At 41.9% G+C, this 19,539-nt stretch overlaps 1 protein-coding gene across 1 annotated transcript in view; it reads left to right on the top strand.

The window, feature by feature from the left end:
* AKR1D1 (aldo-keto reductase family 1 member D1) overlaps positions 1-19,539 on the top strand; it is a 34,811-nt gene that overhangs the window by 8,027 nt on the left and 7,245 nt on the right. Inside the window, exons 2-4 of the mRNA XM_009094238.4 lie at positions 8,492-8,659; positions 12,988-13,104; positions 17,488-17,565. Of these exons, the coding sequence (XP_009092486.2) occupies positions 8,492-8,659; positions 12,988-13,104; positions 17,488-17,565 (363 nt within the window). The remainder of the gene's footprint in view (positions 1-8,491; positions 8,660-12,987; positions 13,105-17,487; positions 17,566-19,539) is intronic.

Raw genomic sequence — 19,539 nt, forward strand, 5'->3', positions numbered from 1 at the left:
GCTTTTGTATAAGAACTCTACTTAAACCAGATTTTAAATTTGGATTTGATAAAATGACTTACCACACTCTGTCAATCTGGAGGAAAGATTCTTGCATGGAACTGTTTTGGAAACACGAGCTTTGTTCCTCATACTTTGATTTGCACCAAACCCATGGTTTTAAGACATTGTTGAATTTGCAAAATGCTCTTTTACCCACATGTATCTTTACTGATGAAATCTCTCTGGTTCTTCATTTCCATGAAAACTGAGTTTAATAGAAAACAAATTGATAGTATTACTAACCTCTGCTTTCTGCTAATGGCTTCTCTTTCCAGTTGTGAACACAATTAGTGTCTAATAACATGTAGCAGATTAAAAGCTGTGTTTACTGAAGTGGTTAACATGTAAAATTCCTAATGAAGAAAGGCCCAGCCTTGTAGATGAGTGTGAGACTAACTTTCTAGCCACAAAGTTCATCAGCCAAGGGAGGACTTCTAAATAAAATGGACAGAAAATTGCTGGTCCTAGAAAATGGTGAATTTTTTAGTTTGCTATAAGGAGCAGATTGTGGTCAGAACAATGTCTTCCCCTCTCCCTGGCCACCCCAGCATGGCTAAAACAAAATCCCTTCCTCTTAAAATGATAGTACCTCTAACCTATGATGACATCTCAGCTGCTACAAGAAAACACTTTCAGACTGCTCCAGGACCAAGAGAGGTATCCCCACGCAGAGGCGATGACTTGCACTAATGAATCCATTGATAGCCAGATAATTGCCTGGCCTTGTGCAGTGATGCCTGCCTCATCCAAGCAGAGGGGCTGGCTCTTGCAGCCACCCTGGCACAGTGTCATTTGGCTCCCAAACACGGTACCAACACGTGCAGACTTGGACATGGCAGGAGTGCTCCACAGGAAAATACTCCTGGAACAAGAGGGCCTTTAGAAGGTGACAACTTTGTCTGGGAGTCAGTACAACTTTTGGATGGTGGATATCAGGTACCAGCATGGCCCACCAAACTACGTCTCTGTCTATAACACAGGGTAGAATAATGTTTAATCAGTCCAGATCCAAAACTAACAGAGGGTTAATCCAGATAAGCTTTTAGGACAGTAGCACTACTCAAAACCAGTCACCAGGGATTCTTCTTTGAAAAGCAACCAAACAGAAAACAGACCTTTTCCATTCCATAGCTGCGTGCTGCAGTGACAGGCACTAGCTGTTTCAATATACCCCTCTTCCAAAAACTACAAAGTTAGCTGTTACCTGTGCAATAATACTAAGCCAAATATTGACACCCAAAAAATAGTTCCTTTATTCTTCTCTTTTCCTATGGCTTTCTAAATATGCTGGTTTTTTTAAAAGCCTGCTCAAAAGCCACAGGGAAAGCCTATCTATCTAAATAAAAGTTAAGAAGATTTTTTTACAGAAGATGAGACAGGGAATCACTGGCATTGTTGAAGAAGGGAAAAACTGAACCCCTATGAGTGAGTAATCGGGATTACCACAGCTGAAAGATACGCTTTTTGGCAAGAACACTTAGAGCCCAATTTTCCAGGCAAAGCTCCATTTTTAAAATGTCCCTGACCGACTCCATACGTTAAACATGGCTGTGCACTCCTATGTGTCCCTGATTCCCCACAGTTCTCCAAAAAACAGTGTAAGCATGTTCTTGCAGCTCATGTGGGAAGCTAACATCTGGATTGTCTCTTTGGTTGACCTAGGAGGCCAGATTTGTCAAAACTTGAAAGCCCTGTGCAGCAAATGCCTCTCTAGGCTTCAAAGCCAACTCTTGTTGGTTCAGCTAACTAGGTGGTGGAATTCCCCAAGTTTTACATTTGGCTTTCCAAACACTTCTTCGAACTGGCGCCAGAAACCTCTCCCCTTTAACTCTAGGGAATGAAGAAGATCTACTGGCAACCTTTTCTTCTCCCTTATTGCACAAGCTGGTACTTTATCTTCCACTTGTACCTCATGCATCCCTTTGATTGCATTGCTTGTCTGAAGGGTATTTTTATAGCACCCACCCTCCCAGATAGATCCATGCTTTCCAGGGCCAGCCAGCTGGCTGTTGTGTCCTCCAGCTCTTCAGGAAACTTTCCCAGTCCACCCCCCTAGCACTGTGAGCACAGGGACCCAGGTGTGCACATCATGTTCTTGGTTTGCTTTAATCCTCTAGTTGCCAGCAGAAAGGTATGGCAGCACTTTAGCTTCACCTTGCATTAACTGACTTTGTGTTGAGTAAAAAGTTGCAGAGTTCCTAAAACTGAAGATTCTGCAATCAAGTGTTAAAAATAACTCCAGCACCCTTGCCAGCTACAATAATAAGGCTTTCCTGAAGACAGCTTTGGCTAAATCCTAGAATAACAATGTCACAGGAATTCTAGAAATGCTAAATCTGCAGTTATGCAATCTAATTTCTGTTGTATGGACAAACCCCACGCTTCAGGCCACTGAGAGGGCATCAAGTGCCTTAGAGGAGCAAGGCACCCTTTTCCACCTTCATTCATGGTGTGACACAAGGCCGCAAGTGACACCATTCTCCCCATCTTCTCTGCCCTTATTTGCTGTCCTCCACCTTCCAAGACAACACAGTGCATGACATAAAGCAAAGTTCTGGGTCGGCACAGCAGCCTGTGGCTCTTATCTGTGTTCTCTGCCTCCATTCCCAGCTCTACCTGCTTTTGCAGAGAACCCTTTGCTGGGTTTTGCTTCCTGGATGGTGGCTGCCAATGCTTCCGGGGGATGAAAGCCAGATTTTCCTGTGTACGAGAGAGAGGGATGTGCTGGCGGTTGCATTTTCCAAGAAAGAGGTGTACAGTACAGCTTCTCTTTTACAAGATTAAACAATTCTAAGAATGTACCCTTGTGTGGCTTATATCCTCTGGCTTTGTAAACTCAACCTGTGCTTTCCTGCAGGGCCTTCAGTACACATGCTTTCTATGCTCTGTTCCTAACATCTTAAGCCAACCCTTTTTGCCAGTTTGTCCAGAAAACAGGCAAATGGAAATAAGCAACTGGGCTTCTAGAAACTTGCATAAGAATCTGTCTGTGAATGCTGAGCTCTGATGAAGGAGGCTCTGAGCCCAGGAATGTACCTACTTTCTCCTTCCTGTATTTAGCTGACTAAGATTCCTAAACAGCAGCTCCACATCCTAAATTACAGGTTTGGACTGGAGCACTTGGCCCATGGCTTGGATATCTTGTGTAATTCTGCTGCAGCTAAACTCAGATTTTTCCAGAAGATGGCCCTGTGTCTCCTAACACTTCAGGCTTTTCCCCCCAGGATCATTATTCCCAGCTAAGAGATTGCAAAGCAATGCACTAAACAGGTGAGATGCTCAGGATTAAGGTAAAGGGCTTCTTCCCCAAAGTGCTGCTTCCTCTGCTCTCATGTGCTGCTGATACTGGTGCAACTCTGTAAAGCTGCTCCTGTAAAACAGGGCAGAGCAGAATCTGGGAGTCTGAGTCAGACTGTTTTCCTTTACTCTATGCACTACTAAAGAATAAATGACGATATTGATGTTAAGACATAAAAGCAATGACCAGAGTAGCAGTTCACATGGTTTTGCAAGATTATAATCTACTGCCAGTGTGTCCTGTTAGCTTTGTCTTTGGAGATAACCCTCTTAATCAGCTGGAAAGCCAACGGAAATTGCTGACCAGAAAAAGATGCCACAGAAAAAGATGCCACAGAAAAAGCAAAAGAATTGGAGGGCAGCTGAACTGTGACACTAAATAACAGTAATAAGTCAGACAACCACTAACACTGCTGAGCAAATACTGTTCTACTTGAGTGGGAAGAGAAAAACTCATGGGTATGCCTGCACAAAAATATTCTCCTGTGGCTTGGTCATGTGCACTCATGAAAGAAATTGAAGCTGAACCATTTGCTATGGTAGGGAGAATAGTTTTTGACAAAATGGGATGTGAGAGAAGATATCTGGAATAAACATTAAAAATTAGGGAAGTTTATGGCCTCAGAGGAAAGAGAGCAGACCCTTTCAGACAGACAAAATTGATGAATCACATAGCTTTTTCAGACTCACAGAAAGTGGTAACTGGCCAGTTGGCTACTTCATATGTGGAGAAGGGGCCAAATTGCTGCTTCCTTTCTTTCAGTGAAGGTGCATATCTGAGTCTGCTCCCTCAGCCTTTCTGTTGGATTTATTTATCATGGAGCCTGAAGGAAACAGATACCAGTTAAATCTGTCATGCATGATGGTAAATCAGCTGGTTTACAAGCTATAGATTGATGGAATAATTGTGGCTCTTGTTTCCTTAAAGTTTATGATCTTAAAAATAAAACAGATGCTATTGAAGAAATTTATTAGTGATTGAGTAAGTCCTCCTAGTCAAACAGTTATTCTTTTATCATAAAATGTGCAATAAATTTAATATGGTTCTTTGGCACAAATTAGTGACTGTCTGCAAAAGCACTGAAGATAAATATCTGACTTAGAGTGCACAAGTGGTTATAAAACTCCCGTTCTAAAACAAATCCGTGATCAAAGTAGCATAGTTGCAAGGCATGTTGATTAGAAGCTGAAACATTAATTATGGCAAAGGGTCAAGAACACCTCTTATCTACGCTTAAATAAAAAGTAATAAAGAAGCAGAGATTTGTGTTAAGGCCAAAGCTAGAGAGTCCTGAATTACTACTAACAAAACACAAAGGTGTATGAGACAGAGACATTTCAGTACCTCATCTAGTATTTGTACTAATCTAAGGTTGCAAGAATGAAGCCCTGTCTGGAGTGAGCAGGCAGCACAGGCAGCTGCATTTTGGGTAACGTACAAAGTGAGTATAACCTGCAGGAAGGAGGGGGGTGAGGTCTGGGGTTCTGAGTAGAATAAGGTGGTTGCCCATGGCCAAATAGCCTGGGAAGTGCTGTTCCAGCAGCTGCTGTGATTAGTGGTGCCAACCCTTATACAACATGGATGTATCACAAATTTCTATCTTCACTTAAATAAAAGCTGGTTTTCAGTTGGTAACCTTTGATCTGGTCACTACTGAAGACCAATGAAAGACAGAAGAGATTGAAACACCTCAGGCTGAGCAGTGAAGTAGAGTGGAAAGATCCGGGTTTGTGCCTTCTCTGATGGCAAGATGGATAAGCAGTGGTGGTTTGAGTCACCCAGCTTTGGTATGGACTGTCAGGAAACAATGGAATAAGATATGACACCTAAAGCAACACTTCTAAAAAGTGGCAATACCACAACATGACTAGCCTGTGCAACTCATCAGCACAGTTTACCACAGCCCATTACTGCAGGATTTGGAAGGATTAAATATGTGAAATGCCAGAAATGATAGTTTCTCCATTAGAATGAAAATAAACATATGGTATAAAGTTTCCAGACTCACAGATGTCTCAGACCTTCAGCTGGGATGGTTCAATAGAGGCAATATTTTCCAAAAACTATTCCCTAGATTGCTTTGCATTTTCATATGAAGCACCTTAGACCAGAATCTGTCAGAACTAATATACCATATCACATGAAATGGACTAGTGCAATAAAAACATACACATATAATGTAAACCCATCTCCGGCCATTGGTAATCAAGACCTGATCCAAAAAAAGCCACCCCAAGCCCCTAAAAAATAAGGTTATTTCTTGAGATGGAGGAGTCTTTCAAAAGATTATTTGTACAGATGTAAGTCCCATATAAAAAAATTAAGAAATACACAGAAGTTCAGTTCTAACACAAGTCAACTGATTCAGCCAAAAACAGATGCAGTAACTGCAAGCATTTTCCTCTATTCTACCCTCCTTCAATGTCTGAAATTGTGCTGTTCCCTTACCTGTGAGACTCTACCTTTCCTCACCTATTCCTTCTGCTTTTCTTACCGACCAACCTAGCCCTGGTGACTGAGAAAAGATGCAACCCAACAATCAACATTTCCTTGCCTAGTAGAGTTTAGTTTACGGCATCAGAAGACAATAGGGAGCTGTGCTTGTGCAATCTCTCAAGAGTGTGAAGAGAGGAAATTCTAGTACTGGGTTCACAGCCCATTTTCAGTCTCTTCAGCAAATGGAAAAAGTAAAAAAAAAAGGATTTTTTTTTTTCCAAAAATCTACATTATGGTAATGCATCACTGTCCTCTAAATGCTCTGCTTTCATACACTTGAATGGCAAAAGTCAAACAGACTGAAGAAATCTAGAGGACACATTGTTTACAAAATCACATTTCAGAGAGAAAAAACACTGATAACACCTTTGGAAATATACTTGTCTTTCAGATAACTAATAATCACTTAGGCTTGAGCTCCCCAGACCTTTCAGTTGAGGCCTGCTGCTCTGTGCCAGTCAGCCTGAGCTTTGCAACAGCAGCTCAGCAGCTCATTCTGGGGCAGAGGTCTGAGGTTACTGTCATCAGTCACCGCAGGCTTGTAATACTCGTGTCAGAGCTTTCATCCCAATGCCTCTCAAATCCTGTCCTGCAGGTTCAGGCAGGGACAAAGCAGAGAACATGTTGGAGGTTGTCATTGCTCCATGCCTTGCACTTCTGTAACGCTGCCCAGCATGCCCCAAGTGAAAAGTAGCTATTGAGTGTGCCTGAAAAGCTGGTAGCTGCCATGGTCTTCGTTACATCCCACTAACAACCAGGAAAGGGCCCTGCCAGGGGCCGAGCGTGCTTTTGGGAGGCTTCCACAATGAAAGCAGCAAAGCACTGAAACAAGTGTTACATTGTCTTCCTCAATTAAGCACACAGTATTGCATCATCACTGCTGTAAATAGTCTAGAGTGCCAAACTGTGCCGTTTTGCTTCTAGGCCCTCATTCAGGTCTGTAATAAATCAGGGCACGTGTGAGTAGTTTTGTATTTTAAGTAACCTTTAGGCACTGCATGCTGGAGCAGAAAGTTCCTCCCAAGCCCAAACAGAATTTGGTCCATTTTGTGTCCCTCAGAGTCAGCCAAGATGAGGCACGGAGCAAGCAGGCTAGAATATGGTCCCATTATCCCAGAATGATCTGCCACCAGCCCACAGTTCTGGGACTGAAAGGCAGGGATGAAGACATCCCCAGGTGTCTTCAGCAGTCCTTCAAAGACTTTTCTTTCATATGCATGGAAGGGAAGACCAATGTCCTTAATCATTGAAGCATTCTATGGCAGCTGTGAGTTTCACATCTTCTAGTTCAGCAGGTGGTGGAAGAGAAGCTGTTTCTTTCATGACAAACTCATGGACAGCCAGGCCAGTGGCAGCTGTAAGAGGACAGCTAGAAGAGAGAGAAAGCAGAGCTATTGCTATGGTGAAAAATGGTCCTTCCCAACAACACTTACTGCCAGTCCTGCTTCTCTTCTTTCTTTGGCATTGTCAAAACCAACAAATCTGACATCTTCTCTTCATACTACCTCATTTCCAGGTGCCTCTGGCATCTGTTTTCTTCACTGGAGAAGCAGTGTGGTCTTGGCCCTGCATTTGCAGAGAGTAGAATCCAACTCTTGCCATTTGTTGTTGACAGACAGCAGCACAGCAGAGCAGTTTGACTTGCCCTACTTCAGTTTCTCTTAAAGTGAATCAGATATCCCTGCTGCAGCAGAACAATGCCCATGAAAAGGATGGGAGAATAGTATTGCTGCATGCCCTTGGCCACCACAACTTAGGGCTGCTCTCTCATTATCAAAAGTGTAGGAACCATAAGTTGTTTTCAGTACAATTTTAGTGACCAGACAAATAATTTCAGTAACCAGTTTTGTGCTTTTTTGCTTTGTTTGGCCTACGTGTAACTTTGCTTGCCATATTGGCTTATGGAAAATATGGAAAATATGACTGTTCTTAAAAAAAACTTACCCTGAATTTTGGCAATGATGAGCAAACAGTACAAAAATGTCACTTATTAGGAGGTTTCTTGGGATCAGCTTAAACTGAAGCAGTAAAATATATATAAATATACATTAAGGAAACTACTGCTTTTAACCACACGCTAAAGCAGCTGTTCAGAACTGGGAATACCAGTAGATAGTCCTGACCTTCAGATTATGATACCAACAACTGTAAGTTGATTTGAGGAGAAAGAAGTCACATCCAAATTCCTGCACTGCTGAGAGGTCCAAACTATTCAAAGAGCCTTTGATCAGCAGGTGGCTGACCAGTTCTGCTCAACCAAAAAGTCATCTTCCCCTTGAGTAAGCCATTTTATTAAATGAGTGTTGTAGGCAAGCCCTTGCTCGCTAGATAAGAAATTCTGAAATTATTTTCATATCAAATGCATTTGATTCTACTTCCTAAGGACACTAGTATTTTCTCTTTCATGGAGACAGTGAGACAATTTTTGCTTTGCTGCCTTTTCCCAGTCTAATACCACATGCTCAACAGTTATGAGAAAAAGTGCACAGCCCTCTCTTATTTAGAAGTTGAAACGTGGTTGCCTGGGAGGTAAGGGAAGGTCACTCAAGATGAATTACACTGCAAATCTTGTGCATATCTCAGGGACCCTTGAACGCTGAAGGAGAGGTAAGCAGCAGGCTGACACTATGCTCCTTCTTTTCCTTCTCCCACCAGACTCCCAAAGGTTCCTGTCTGGAGGCAGTGAAGATTGCCATCGATGCTGGTTACCGCCACATCGACGGTGCCTTTGTCTACTTCAATGAGCATGAAGTGGGACAAGCCATCCGAGAGAAGATTGCTGAAGGGAAGATCAAGAGAGAAGACATATTTTACTGTGGCAAGGTGAGAACCTGCACTCAGATTATTTACACTAAATCCAGGATTTCTGTGAATGGTCTTTCTTAAGAGTGCCAGCAGTCAACATTTGGAATGTTTCCTTCCAGATCCAACATATTTTATTTTTCTTTCCTAGCATTACCAGAATGCTGCAGATCTTTATGAACACTAGGTTTGCTGTGAGGCACAGGAATGTTCTCTGTTTAAATCTCCGATAGGAGTGGGAACCATGCAACATCCCTTCTGCTTAGTATTGTAGCCACCTGCAAGTGAAGACCATGGTTAAATTCAGTCTAAAGCGCCACGTAACCTGTTACTGTGCCACATGCGTTGTCACACACAGAGCCCTAGCTGGACAATGATCCTGCAACTGAGATGTTTTCTGTTAGAGCAATTCCCTGCATAGGTTTGCCATGAGGTTGCACAATGAAAGGGGTGGGAGCAAGCACGTGCATGCCAGTGTCTGTGTATGGGAGAAAAGCAAGTGCCTACATTGGTACTACTGCCAGAAAATTACTCATCAAGCTACACCCTTAGTTACTGTATCACTTGTAATTAAAAAGTTCTAGGATGATGAATCAACTTACTTGGAGAGAAGATGTCATTACACTTCTGTTCTAGAGCAATGAGGCTGGAGTAGTGCATGAGCTATTTTATATATTCAAGTCTTAACTCTATGACTTGACTCTTCTAAAATAATGAAACTCCTTGTCCAATGAAGTGTCAGACAGAAGCTGTCATGACAACAATGAACTACCCAGGTATAAGAGAGGTCATTGCACATTGTACCTCAATGGTGCCAGTTTCTAAGGGAGTTTATGGCCTCAAATAGTCCTTTCTGCAGTGCTTCTTTGAACACATCAGTCTAATATTTTCCCTTCCTCCTTTCCCAAATAAGACGTAATCCACAATTACTCAACAGACTTGCAAATAAACACCACTGTTCCTAGAGTGAAAGATCCCATGGGATGAGAGGCCTGGCTAACTGTGAGCAATTTAGTGAAGTTCTATGATCTGGGGAAATTAAGCTTCATATTGGATAGTTTGCAGACCAAGTGGATTTTCAGCAGCTAAAGACCAATTTCCAAGCACAGCAATTTCCAGCCTGTAAAATATGCACCTCTTTTCCAAGTTTCCTGCTTGGTTCTACTGATAACAACCTTGCCATTCTGAGAAAAGCCTCATGTTCTCAAATTCTCTGCCTTTATCAGGGGAATTTCTCAGTCTCTTATATGCCAAATACGTTGATCTGGATCAGTGAAAATATTTGGTTTCAACAGTTTTATAGTTTCACTACTGCAAATTATCAGTAATATTACAAATCAAAACCACCAAGTTGTGCCAAAAGGTTAGAACCAGATGTCCTAACAATTTTGAGTATCTTAATTTTTACTTTCTTAACTGCTTCCCCTGCAGTTTATTTGCCCATATCAACCATTAGGCTCTATGAAAGCAGATCTCTCGGTAAAATTTCCAAACTTCCTTTATTTATTAAGCCTTTCTGTATTCAGTTGTCTGATCTGATCACCAGACGATCTTCCTAGTCGAAAATCACTAGTTAAACATTGAGTCATTTGGAAAACTGCAGGTCCTGCAAGCCACAGGGCTGCAACACACGGTACCACAACAGCCAATGCCTGTGCTCCCAGCCTGCCGTGTGTCTGTGACATGACACACACATGGGTTTCTCTTACAGTCGTGTCCTGTTTGTGCTTGGCAAAAAGTCAGCTGCTCAGGGTGATAGTCCCTTATAACATTTCTACAATCTTTAAAAGAGTTCAAAGGCAGAACTGGAAAATACTCTGCAACTAATTCAATCCATCACAATCAAGGATTTTCACAGGTTTCACTCAAAGCTCTCACAGTAGCTCTGAACTTCACAGAAGGAGCGGGAGTGGATCTCCCTTGCCTTATGTATCTTTAGTTTAATGCACCTCACAAACTTAGGTAGCTTACAAACTACAGGCAAATCTCAACCCAGTAGATATTTTGGGCATTGATCAGTAACTAATTGAACTGTTGCATCTTCTAGAAACATGGTAGATACACAGATCATTCTTGGAAGCACCAGGCACTACAGAAGTTAGTTATGTTTTCTTCCTTACTGACATCAGAAGTACTGGAAATTCCCAAGAGCCTTCAGACTCAAGCCCCTCATGCTGACCTTTCCTGAAGCAAAGGTGCTGCAGATGGAAGGCTGATCCATCAGCAGGGACTGACGAGAGCAGCCCTGCTGAGTGGCAGCATTACTGGAACAGTGACCTGGTGTGATCGCGCTGCATCTGCCAGTTGAAATCATCAGCACTTGCTCTTGGCTCTCGCTGCTGGCTGCCTGATCAGGCAGAGCAACTCAGCATCCAGAAATTTTAGAGGTTTTATATCAACTGCCAACATCTCACTTGGCTTATACAGCAAGACCTTTTTGGTCTCATCTTTCATCCCAGGATATTTCTTTCATTAAACTAGAAGTAACATTTCCAGGAAATGTGGTGTCCTAAAATGCCAAAGCCAGCTGGCAGCTTTGACTGCTCAAACATGGGTTCTACTTAGGTAGATAATACAATAACTTGTACAAATCATGAGAACAGTTATAAAACTCTCAAGTTTCCATGGCATCGATGTATTGACATAGTACAAATGTTTTTAAACAATGTTTTTAAAGGCTGGTTCTTCAGAACCTCTGCAGTTTTTAGAGGGAAGTAGATTCACTGGCAAATGCTGAGCTCAACAGAACTGGGCTTGAAAGGGCACTCAGAAAAACTACTTCTAGACAATATATCTCAGCTTACCAAATTTCTAAAACACAGTAACAACCTGGACATGAAGGGTCTACAAAGTCATTTCCTTATTTAAATGCAAGTTAAGATCATTTTGCAGGTAAAATGCTTAAAAAACACATAGACCAAAGGTTTTCGGTAAATCCAGTGGAACAACTTAAACTCTTGAGAGCAGGATCTTGGTCCCCTACTGTAGTACACCTTAGCCTCTTACCGCTGTCTGCTGATGATAAACTCTTCACATCTTGCAGCATACAGCTGAGAAAGGCCCAGTATGAATTTCCAGGTGTTTTGGTTTGTCGCTTTAGGGCAGGGTCAGATATCCTGCTCTCAGTACAGCTTAACATATCCTTGCTTCTGTGGGCAGAACTGAGCAGATTGTTTTCCCAGGGAATAACTACAACATAGTTTTAAACAAAGGCATCTAAAATAACTTAAAACTTACACAGGCTATGCCCTTTAACACCTATAATCAACCTCTTCTCCCATAAATCACAATTCAAGTTTTGTGTCTTTAGAACAAATTTATTCTATCCTCAGCATGAAGTGGCTGTCAGCATTGGTGGCAGAACTGACTAGACAATGACCATACCAGCCAACAGCAGGTTTTTCCAGCCAGCAAAAGGGAAAAAGACCTAAACGTGATTCCCCACATTAGTTTTGTAAGTTGAAAAAAAAAAAAAATTAAAGAAAATAGACCAACTTATTGTGTGCATTCAAATGGTACTTAAAACCTTCTATTGTGTGTTAATTCTGCTGCAGTTAAAATCAACAAAACTCAATCAGTTTACAAAGAGCTCTTGGTTACTAATTACCATGCTATGGTTTTATTCTTGCAAGAGACTTGCATCAGCACAGTTCAGTTAGAGATAGTGCTGAACACTCACCAGCTGAGCACACTCCATAGCAACCTCGGGGCATAACCCTGAAAGGAAGCAGCTTGCATTAAAGAGGTACAGAAGACTTGTGCTTTAACTACTCACACCTGCATTACAGTGACTAAACACAAACACATTTTTCCATGAGGACTGGGGAATAAGAGAAGACTTGCCTAGGTCAGGCAGTCTCTCAGGCTCCCTGACCACAGGAGAAAACCAGAAGATTCTCTTAGTGCTGGGTGCTTGGCTGCTCAATAGCTAACTCACATGATCCGAGCTTCTGCCTTCAAGCATAAAACTGACCACAGATTCCTTGTGGGAACAAAGTTTTTCAGTGAAAGCATATGCTTGGAAAACAAAAGGAATCTAAGTTCATTGAGCAAGAGTTTGTAATATACTCAGCTCAGAATAACCTGTTTTGTAATACGAAAAATACGTAAGGGCTTTACTGGGTCAACACTTCATCAGTCCTGGGCAAGAACTCCTGTCTTAACCTCTGCACCTGGCTCTGACAGAAGGCAAGGTAAGGCACTCACCTCTGCCTTGCAGGGATAGAGACCATGACTCTGCATTGTGGGCTCTGTCAGAAGGACAAGAGGGAGGGAATGTGTGTTGGGGGTCTTCAGCTGGATCTCTGTTCCTCCTGGCACCCAAAGAAAGCCTGTGCTTGCCTCCCCAGCTGTGGAATACCTGCCACCCCCCGGAGCTGGTGCGTCCCACACTGGAGAAAACCCTGAAGATCCTGCAGCTGGACTATGTTGACCTCTACATTATTGAGCTGCCAATGGCTTTCAAGGTAAAAAGAAAAATTGCTTGGAAAAAGTGCATGAACTTAACTTAAACCAAGACCTCCATCTGGTATAGTCCTTGCAGCCTCCAGCCTAAGTTGTCAATAGCATTTTGAGCAGATAACATATATATTTTGATATATACTGCATACATGTATTTCTATGCACTGCCCACCCAAAGAGAGGCATATACCAGGTGGTATGAGAACAGGCCAGGAGAGATGTTGCTTGGAGTGTTTCTGCTGGAAGGACAGGTCTCCCAACTGCGGCTCTTCCTACTCTGAAGAGCAGTTCCTACTCTGAAAAATCACACAGCTGAGCAGTATATGTGTCTGAATCCCCTCTGAGCCATGAGGAGAGAGTTACTGGAGGAAAGAGCTCATACAAATCAGCAACAGGCCAGGGGAAAAGATCAGAGGGGGAGAGGAAAAGGTAAAAAGTTACCAAGATTGGTTTCCTTATTCTGTCCCAAATTAAAGCTGCTGGGAAAATTGTGGTTATGATCTTAATCGCTGTAACTGCAGCACTCAGCTTCACTAGATCCCAAATGGTGCCAAAAATGGGTTGTCCATTTCTCATTCTTAAATGACCAAGTCTGATATTCCCTCATACTGCTGGCTCTGGGCAACTTTTAGGCAAAACCTTTGAATGCAGGGAGCTCACATCATAGTTGCATGCCTCCCTCTTGCAAGTCCACAAACTTTCTGCTTTCACAGCTGTCTGTACCTTGCTTTACAATTTTCCTCTATAAGTACATGATATAAAGGCAAATGAAATTAAGAGAATTATATTCAAAACATTTAAGTGGTTTTGAACTAATTAAATCTTTCTTCTAAGAAAGAAACCTTGTTTCTGAACAAGGTTTGAGCTCTAAACTGGCCTCTTTTTGCAAGAAAGGTAGATCTCTGATTATTAAAATCATATTTTGCTGCAGACTCCAAATTACCAGAACTATCAGATAGGAAGCAATTTACCAGTGAGGCTATCACATTACTCTTGCAGCCCTTTATTTCCTTCTGAGGAGCCCATATCCTATTAAGACCTGTATAGGAGTAACCAGACTCTGATATTAAAATTTTATTTATACAGTCACACGTATGGAATCCTTCTGGGTACATTTCTGAAAATTTCCCACCACTAGCAATTTCCTGTTTCCCTTTTCTTGTGTTTGTATTCTTTAGTGGTTCATTCTCCCACATAGTGAAGGTCATTGTCTCACAATATAAAAGATATAGACAGCTGGCTTTAAAGTAATGTACATCTGACTCCCTGAGGCTTGTATCAACAATCTTGAGTAGTTAAAGGAGTAGCAGACCTAGAGATTCATTCATGTTTCTCATGAGAGGAGAGGAGAAAAAAAAGTCACTTTCTTCCTGAAAAATATACACTTTTCTATGTCAAATACAAAATGAAAAAAACCCACCCTTTTGCAGTGGTGACAGGTTTCCTTTCTTTGCTCTCTCTCTCTCTCTCACAAATACAACCATCCTGCCTGTGATGCTTGCCTTTGATGAGGAACATGCAGTTGTAACTCTAAGAAACTCCTACTTCCCCCTAGTCTGCAAGCATTGGTGCTTTCCTCCCCAGAAGTCTAGCAAAAGCAGTCTCTGGTTGGAAGCAGTGATATACTTAAGACAGAACATATATTATCACCCTGAAAACAGTAAGAAACATGCCCCTGCAGAGCCCAGCCAGCAATCTGTCACAGGGCTTTCAGGCAGAGCAAGAGGACTATGGTTTCAGAGAACACCACTCAGCAAAGCCCCTCTGCTTTTCAACAGCTCAAGAATAGCCACCACGTGGGGTGCAATTATTCGCTGACCTACCAACATTAGCCTATACCTCCCTGTATTTTTTCCCCACGTAGATTCCCCATTCAGGACTTTTGTCCTTCCTGCCTTTAGCCCCCAGCAGTGTCACTCAGCCCCTCCACTCTAGCAAGGGAGTAACCAGCAGAAACAGGTCTCCTCCAGGCCACCACATGCCCTCCCTCTGTCTGGGGAGCTCATACCCCACAGGTATTTTAGGGGTAAAAAAACAGCAGGGGGATTCTTCTCCCACGACTGATTCATCAGTAAGCATCAACTTCTGCACTAAATGGTCTGCAAATCTGTCCCAAACTAATGATTCTGTCATCTGATAGGAAAGCAAATATTTTAGTGTTACACTGAACAAGTATCATCTAAGCGTCTTGTAATTTTAAAAGAATAACTCAAAACAGACCATTGGCATCACTATTTGACTTCCTGTTGCCCTTCTGTTTATAGGACAGGCATTCACAGGCTGTTAAAATTGCTCTCTTGAAGAAAGCCTGCTTGTCAAAGACCATTTATGAAAGCAAGGGGATGTGCAGAATTGTCTTCCTGCATGTGTGTTGGTGAGAAAATTATAATGGCAGCAGGACTTTTCCTCTCAATGGTTAAGGGTTGCTGGGTTTTAAATTAGCAAGTAACTGTCTGGTATCTTTTGGAGTGCCTCCAGACTTCAGACACAACACAACAAGGTGTGATCCCACATAATGGCAGTGAATGTACAGAGTTGCTACACTAATTTCAGTGCTCATGCAGCAGCATGAAGCATACCTTTCATCCAGTGTAAAACACAAAGCTATCTCCAAGAGAATTGCAAGAGTAGACATCAGCATTTCTAGGATGACTGGTGCGGTGTAGTTCATGAGAACCCAGAGCTAAAATACGTGACCAGCCTCTGAAACAACTTGTCACCACCCTGTCACCATCAAAACATTGCCTTTCTCTCAGCACTTATCCATCTGCATGCAGTTCTTCCATTCAGAAATTCCCTTTCATAAAAAGATAGCTTGGTAGAGAAGTTTTGCCTGGAAGCTTTTGAGCAGAGACAACTGCACTTCAACACCTTGCAGAATTCTCTGCAAGTAGGAGGAGGAATTGATCACTGTAGAAATCCATAGTAGTTCACACCACATCCCAGTCAAGAGAAGTTAATCTTCAAGCACCATTCATCCTGACTTGGTTAATTTTTAAAACACAAATGATAGAGGAAAATAGGAGGATGCTAAGTTAGGTGATATAATTGCTGCCTATTGACTACCATTAAAAAAAAAGTTGAACAGAAGTGAGGGAATTAGAAGCAGGGCACAGTAAAATGTCCTGAATTCAGACTCATTTACTAAAATTAAACAGGTCCAACTGTTTAATATATTGAACTTGCAGTCCTTGGAAAGTGTGCTGGGGTATCACGGGATGAATGGTTTGTTCCAAAATACCATGGGGTGGTTTGCAAATAAAGCTTTTTCCATCTCACGTTATGATGGCAAACACTTTGCCTTCTAACAGAAAAAAAAATGTATCCAACAGCCATCTACCTCCTTCTAGTCAAGATATTCTCTTTTTCCAGCAAGACAGAGCAACAAAAGCAACAAGTTGTCTTTGTGGAAAATTAGCACATTTGGAGGAGAGAGGCTTATGCCTGTAACTGAGACCTTGGCCCTCTGAAATCTGAGGCTGTGTTTTCCTTAGGCTCACTTTTCCCATTAAATGCCTTGGATTTGAACTTGACTGAATTGGGAGGTGATAGTTACTGATCATATTAGTCACAGCTGCATGTTCCCAAGGAGTTACCACATCAACATCTTGTACCCAGGCCTTTGAAATGTAGCAGTTTGAAGTCAGATCAAATGTCAAACATCAATGAAGGGTTTTTGTTCAGAAAAAAGAAAAACCAAACTCCAGCAAAACACAAAAGTGAAATTGTGACCAGACACGAGGGAGGGAGGTGTTAATGCATTGCCTGCAACAGCAGTGAAATAACCAGCAAATAAGAGAAAGCTGTGCTTGTGAAATATCAGCTCATAAATAATCTCTGAAGCCTACAGAGATTGGAGGAAAGATTTTCTAGTGCCCAAAGAAAGGTGGATAATGCACTTAAGAGGTTAGCGATGCCAATAAGCCCATTACTGCCAATAGCTCCTGGACCCTCCAGCTGTTGGGGAGAGTACCAGCTCAGTCCAGTTCCCAAGTGCCTAGGACACAAGCAGGAGGCAACAGAAGGGCCAAAATGAAGAGGAAAGAAGTAGAAGAGAATACAGGCTGGTACTCTACCCCAGCCCTTTGGAAGAAGATGAGTCTTCTGGATGCCATAGCATAAAGGTCAAAAGTTTACTGAAAAACAAGGCCATCCAGGAACTCCTGAGTGTACTCTCATGTGACAGTTCAGGAGTGTGTCCAAGGACGATCTAGCAGACGAGGATGTGGTAAGCCCAGCATGAATGACCTGCTGAACTTAGGGTGTTTCAGAAAACTCTCAAATTTTTTTTGTTGTTTACTAGTAGAAACAGAGTCCATGAAAAAAATTTTGCTCTAAGGACTGAAAATTTTTTCTTTAAAGCACAGCAATATGGTTTTACTTTTCAGCCTGGAGATGCACTCTACCCGAAAGATGAAAATGGAAAATTTATCTACCATGAGACAGACTTATGTGCCACTTGGGAGGTAAGCAAACACAACATCCATCCATCCATGCTTTAAACCCATAGATATTCATTCTCATTTTTACTTGTGGTTTTCATAAACATAACTAAAGCAAATTGCTAGGGCAAATGGATCGAATTCTACTAGCTCCATGGATAAATTTTACTTCTATCCTTAAGCATGCTGTCATTTAATTATTTTTATAACTAAAAACACCGTTGAAACATCAGACATCCACATTCCCTCTTTAAGAGAGTGCACTCTAGATTCACTACTTGAAGCTTTTATCATTAGGTTTTTACTAATCCTTCCCCTTTATCAGATCTTCACAGAAAGAGAAAGTTTGAGCCCTCAAAAGAGATTAGGTCATTTTGAAAAAAATGAAATATTTTCACTTGCAGGAGAAAACAGATTTTGCCCTAAAGCTCACCATAAAAAAACAAACAAACAAATAAACAAAAAAACCCTATTAAAAAAAAGAAGAACCAACATCTCCCCACTCAACCCCCCCCCCCCCCAAAGAAAAAAAAAACAAAGCCCAAGACCTTGCCATCACTTGCCATTAGAACAAGTTCACTCACTTCTGAATTTACTTATCAGATGGGAACACAAGATTTTTCTGGTAAGAAAACTTGGAGGGAAGTAGCATTTGCCTGAAAGATTGCACCCTACATTTGTTTGTGATGTGCTCTGGCCCTTTAGGCAGAAGCCTCACTAAGCCTAGTGTCACTTGGCTTCAGGATCTTGGGTGAGAGAGAAAGTGAGACAAGCAATCTCCTCACATTTCTGCCTCTCAAAGCCATGGACACCTCTTTAGTTCATGGCCAGAGCTGCTCAGCTCTCCCTCTGCACCAGGCCTGATGAAATAGCATCACTAATTACATCCAGTTCACACCAAGAGAGATAAGAGGTGCTACTACGTGCTCCACTTCAGCTTGCACTGTCCAGATCTGGATAGTCATGTCCCAGTTTAGCTCTACTTGAGGTACAGCTGATAAAGATGAAGAATGGTGAAATTCTGAGTGAAATTTTGAAGGGGGAGAGAGCCCAAAGGGGGCCTGAACTTTCCCTTGGCAGCTGAGCCATCCAGGCTGGGCTTCAGAGGTAAGGGAAACTTCCACGTTAGCTGTTTATCTTACATTCGAATTTGGCTGATGCAGTTCATTCCCCTCTTTTCACAGAATAGTTGTTCAGATGTTAAAAGCAATAGCTCACCCAACACTGCTATATTTTTATCTTTGAGCTGGCATTTAATGTAAAGGTTATTCTATAGCAGGCCACTCTCTTCAGCTAATAAGCCAAGAGAAAAATAGGTGATGGGGAGCGCCTGCAAATAGTAGCATTAATCTGAATTAAAATGGCTCAACTCAATCCAGATAATCTCATTCTCTCAGTGAAATTAAGCTAGCTGGCAAAAATTAATTCAGATTGTATTCAGACTGTATTTGCTGACTTGTCACTGAGTGATAGAAGGCATATGAGGCCAACTAGAGGTCATCAGAGTGCCTCTTACCTCCCTGCCTTCAGCTCCTGTAAGACAGAAAGAATAACAAAACCTGGAAGGGCACCCAGCTCCATGGTGAGATCTGCTCTGCCTCAAACAGTCACTGAATTATTTGTGTGCAGAGTATCAGGCAGAAAAGGAGAAGACCATAGGAAAGGACCCCCTTTCACCTTAACAACCCAGCAGGGGAAGCAAACAAAGACCAAGGAATATATTCATGTCCAGTATTCATAAGAGTTTCTCAGCTACTAGGATTTGTCTAAAGCACAAAATATCTAGAATGCCTCTTTCCCATTCACATTTTTTTCTGCTTCATATTGTACTGAAGTTTTCTGTGCAGGTTTTGTGATGTGCCTTGCTAGATATTTAGGGGATTTCACTGGATAAAGACTTAATATGAAAAACTGTCTTACAATCAAAAGGAGTGAACTGACTTATCAGGAAAGCAACCTGTTTTGTTCACTTTGCCTTCTCCAGCTTTGAGGCACTGC

Source organism: Serinus canaria, chromosome 1A (assembly GCF_022539315.1).
Source record: "Serinus canaria isolate serCan28SL12 chromosome 1A, serCan2020, whole genome shotgun sequence".
NCBI lineage: Eukaryota > Metazoa > Chordata > Aves > Passeriformes > Fringillidae > Serinus > Serinus canaria.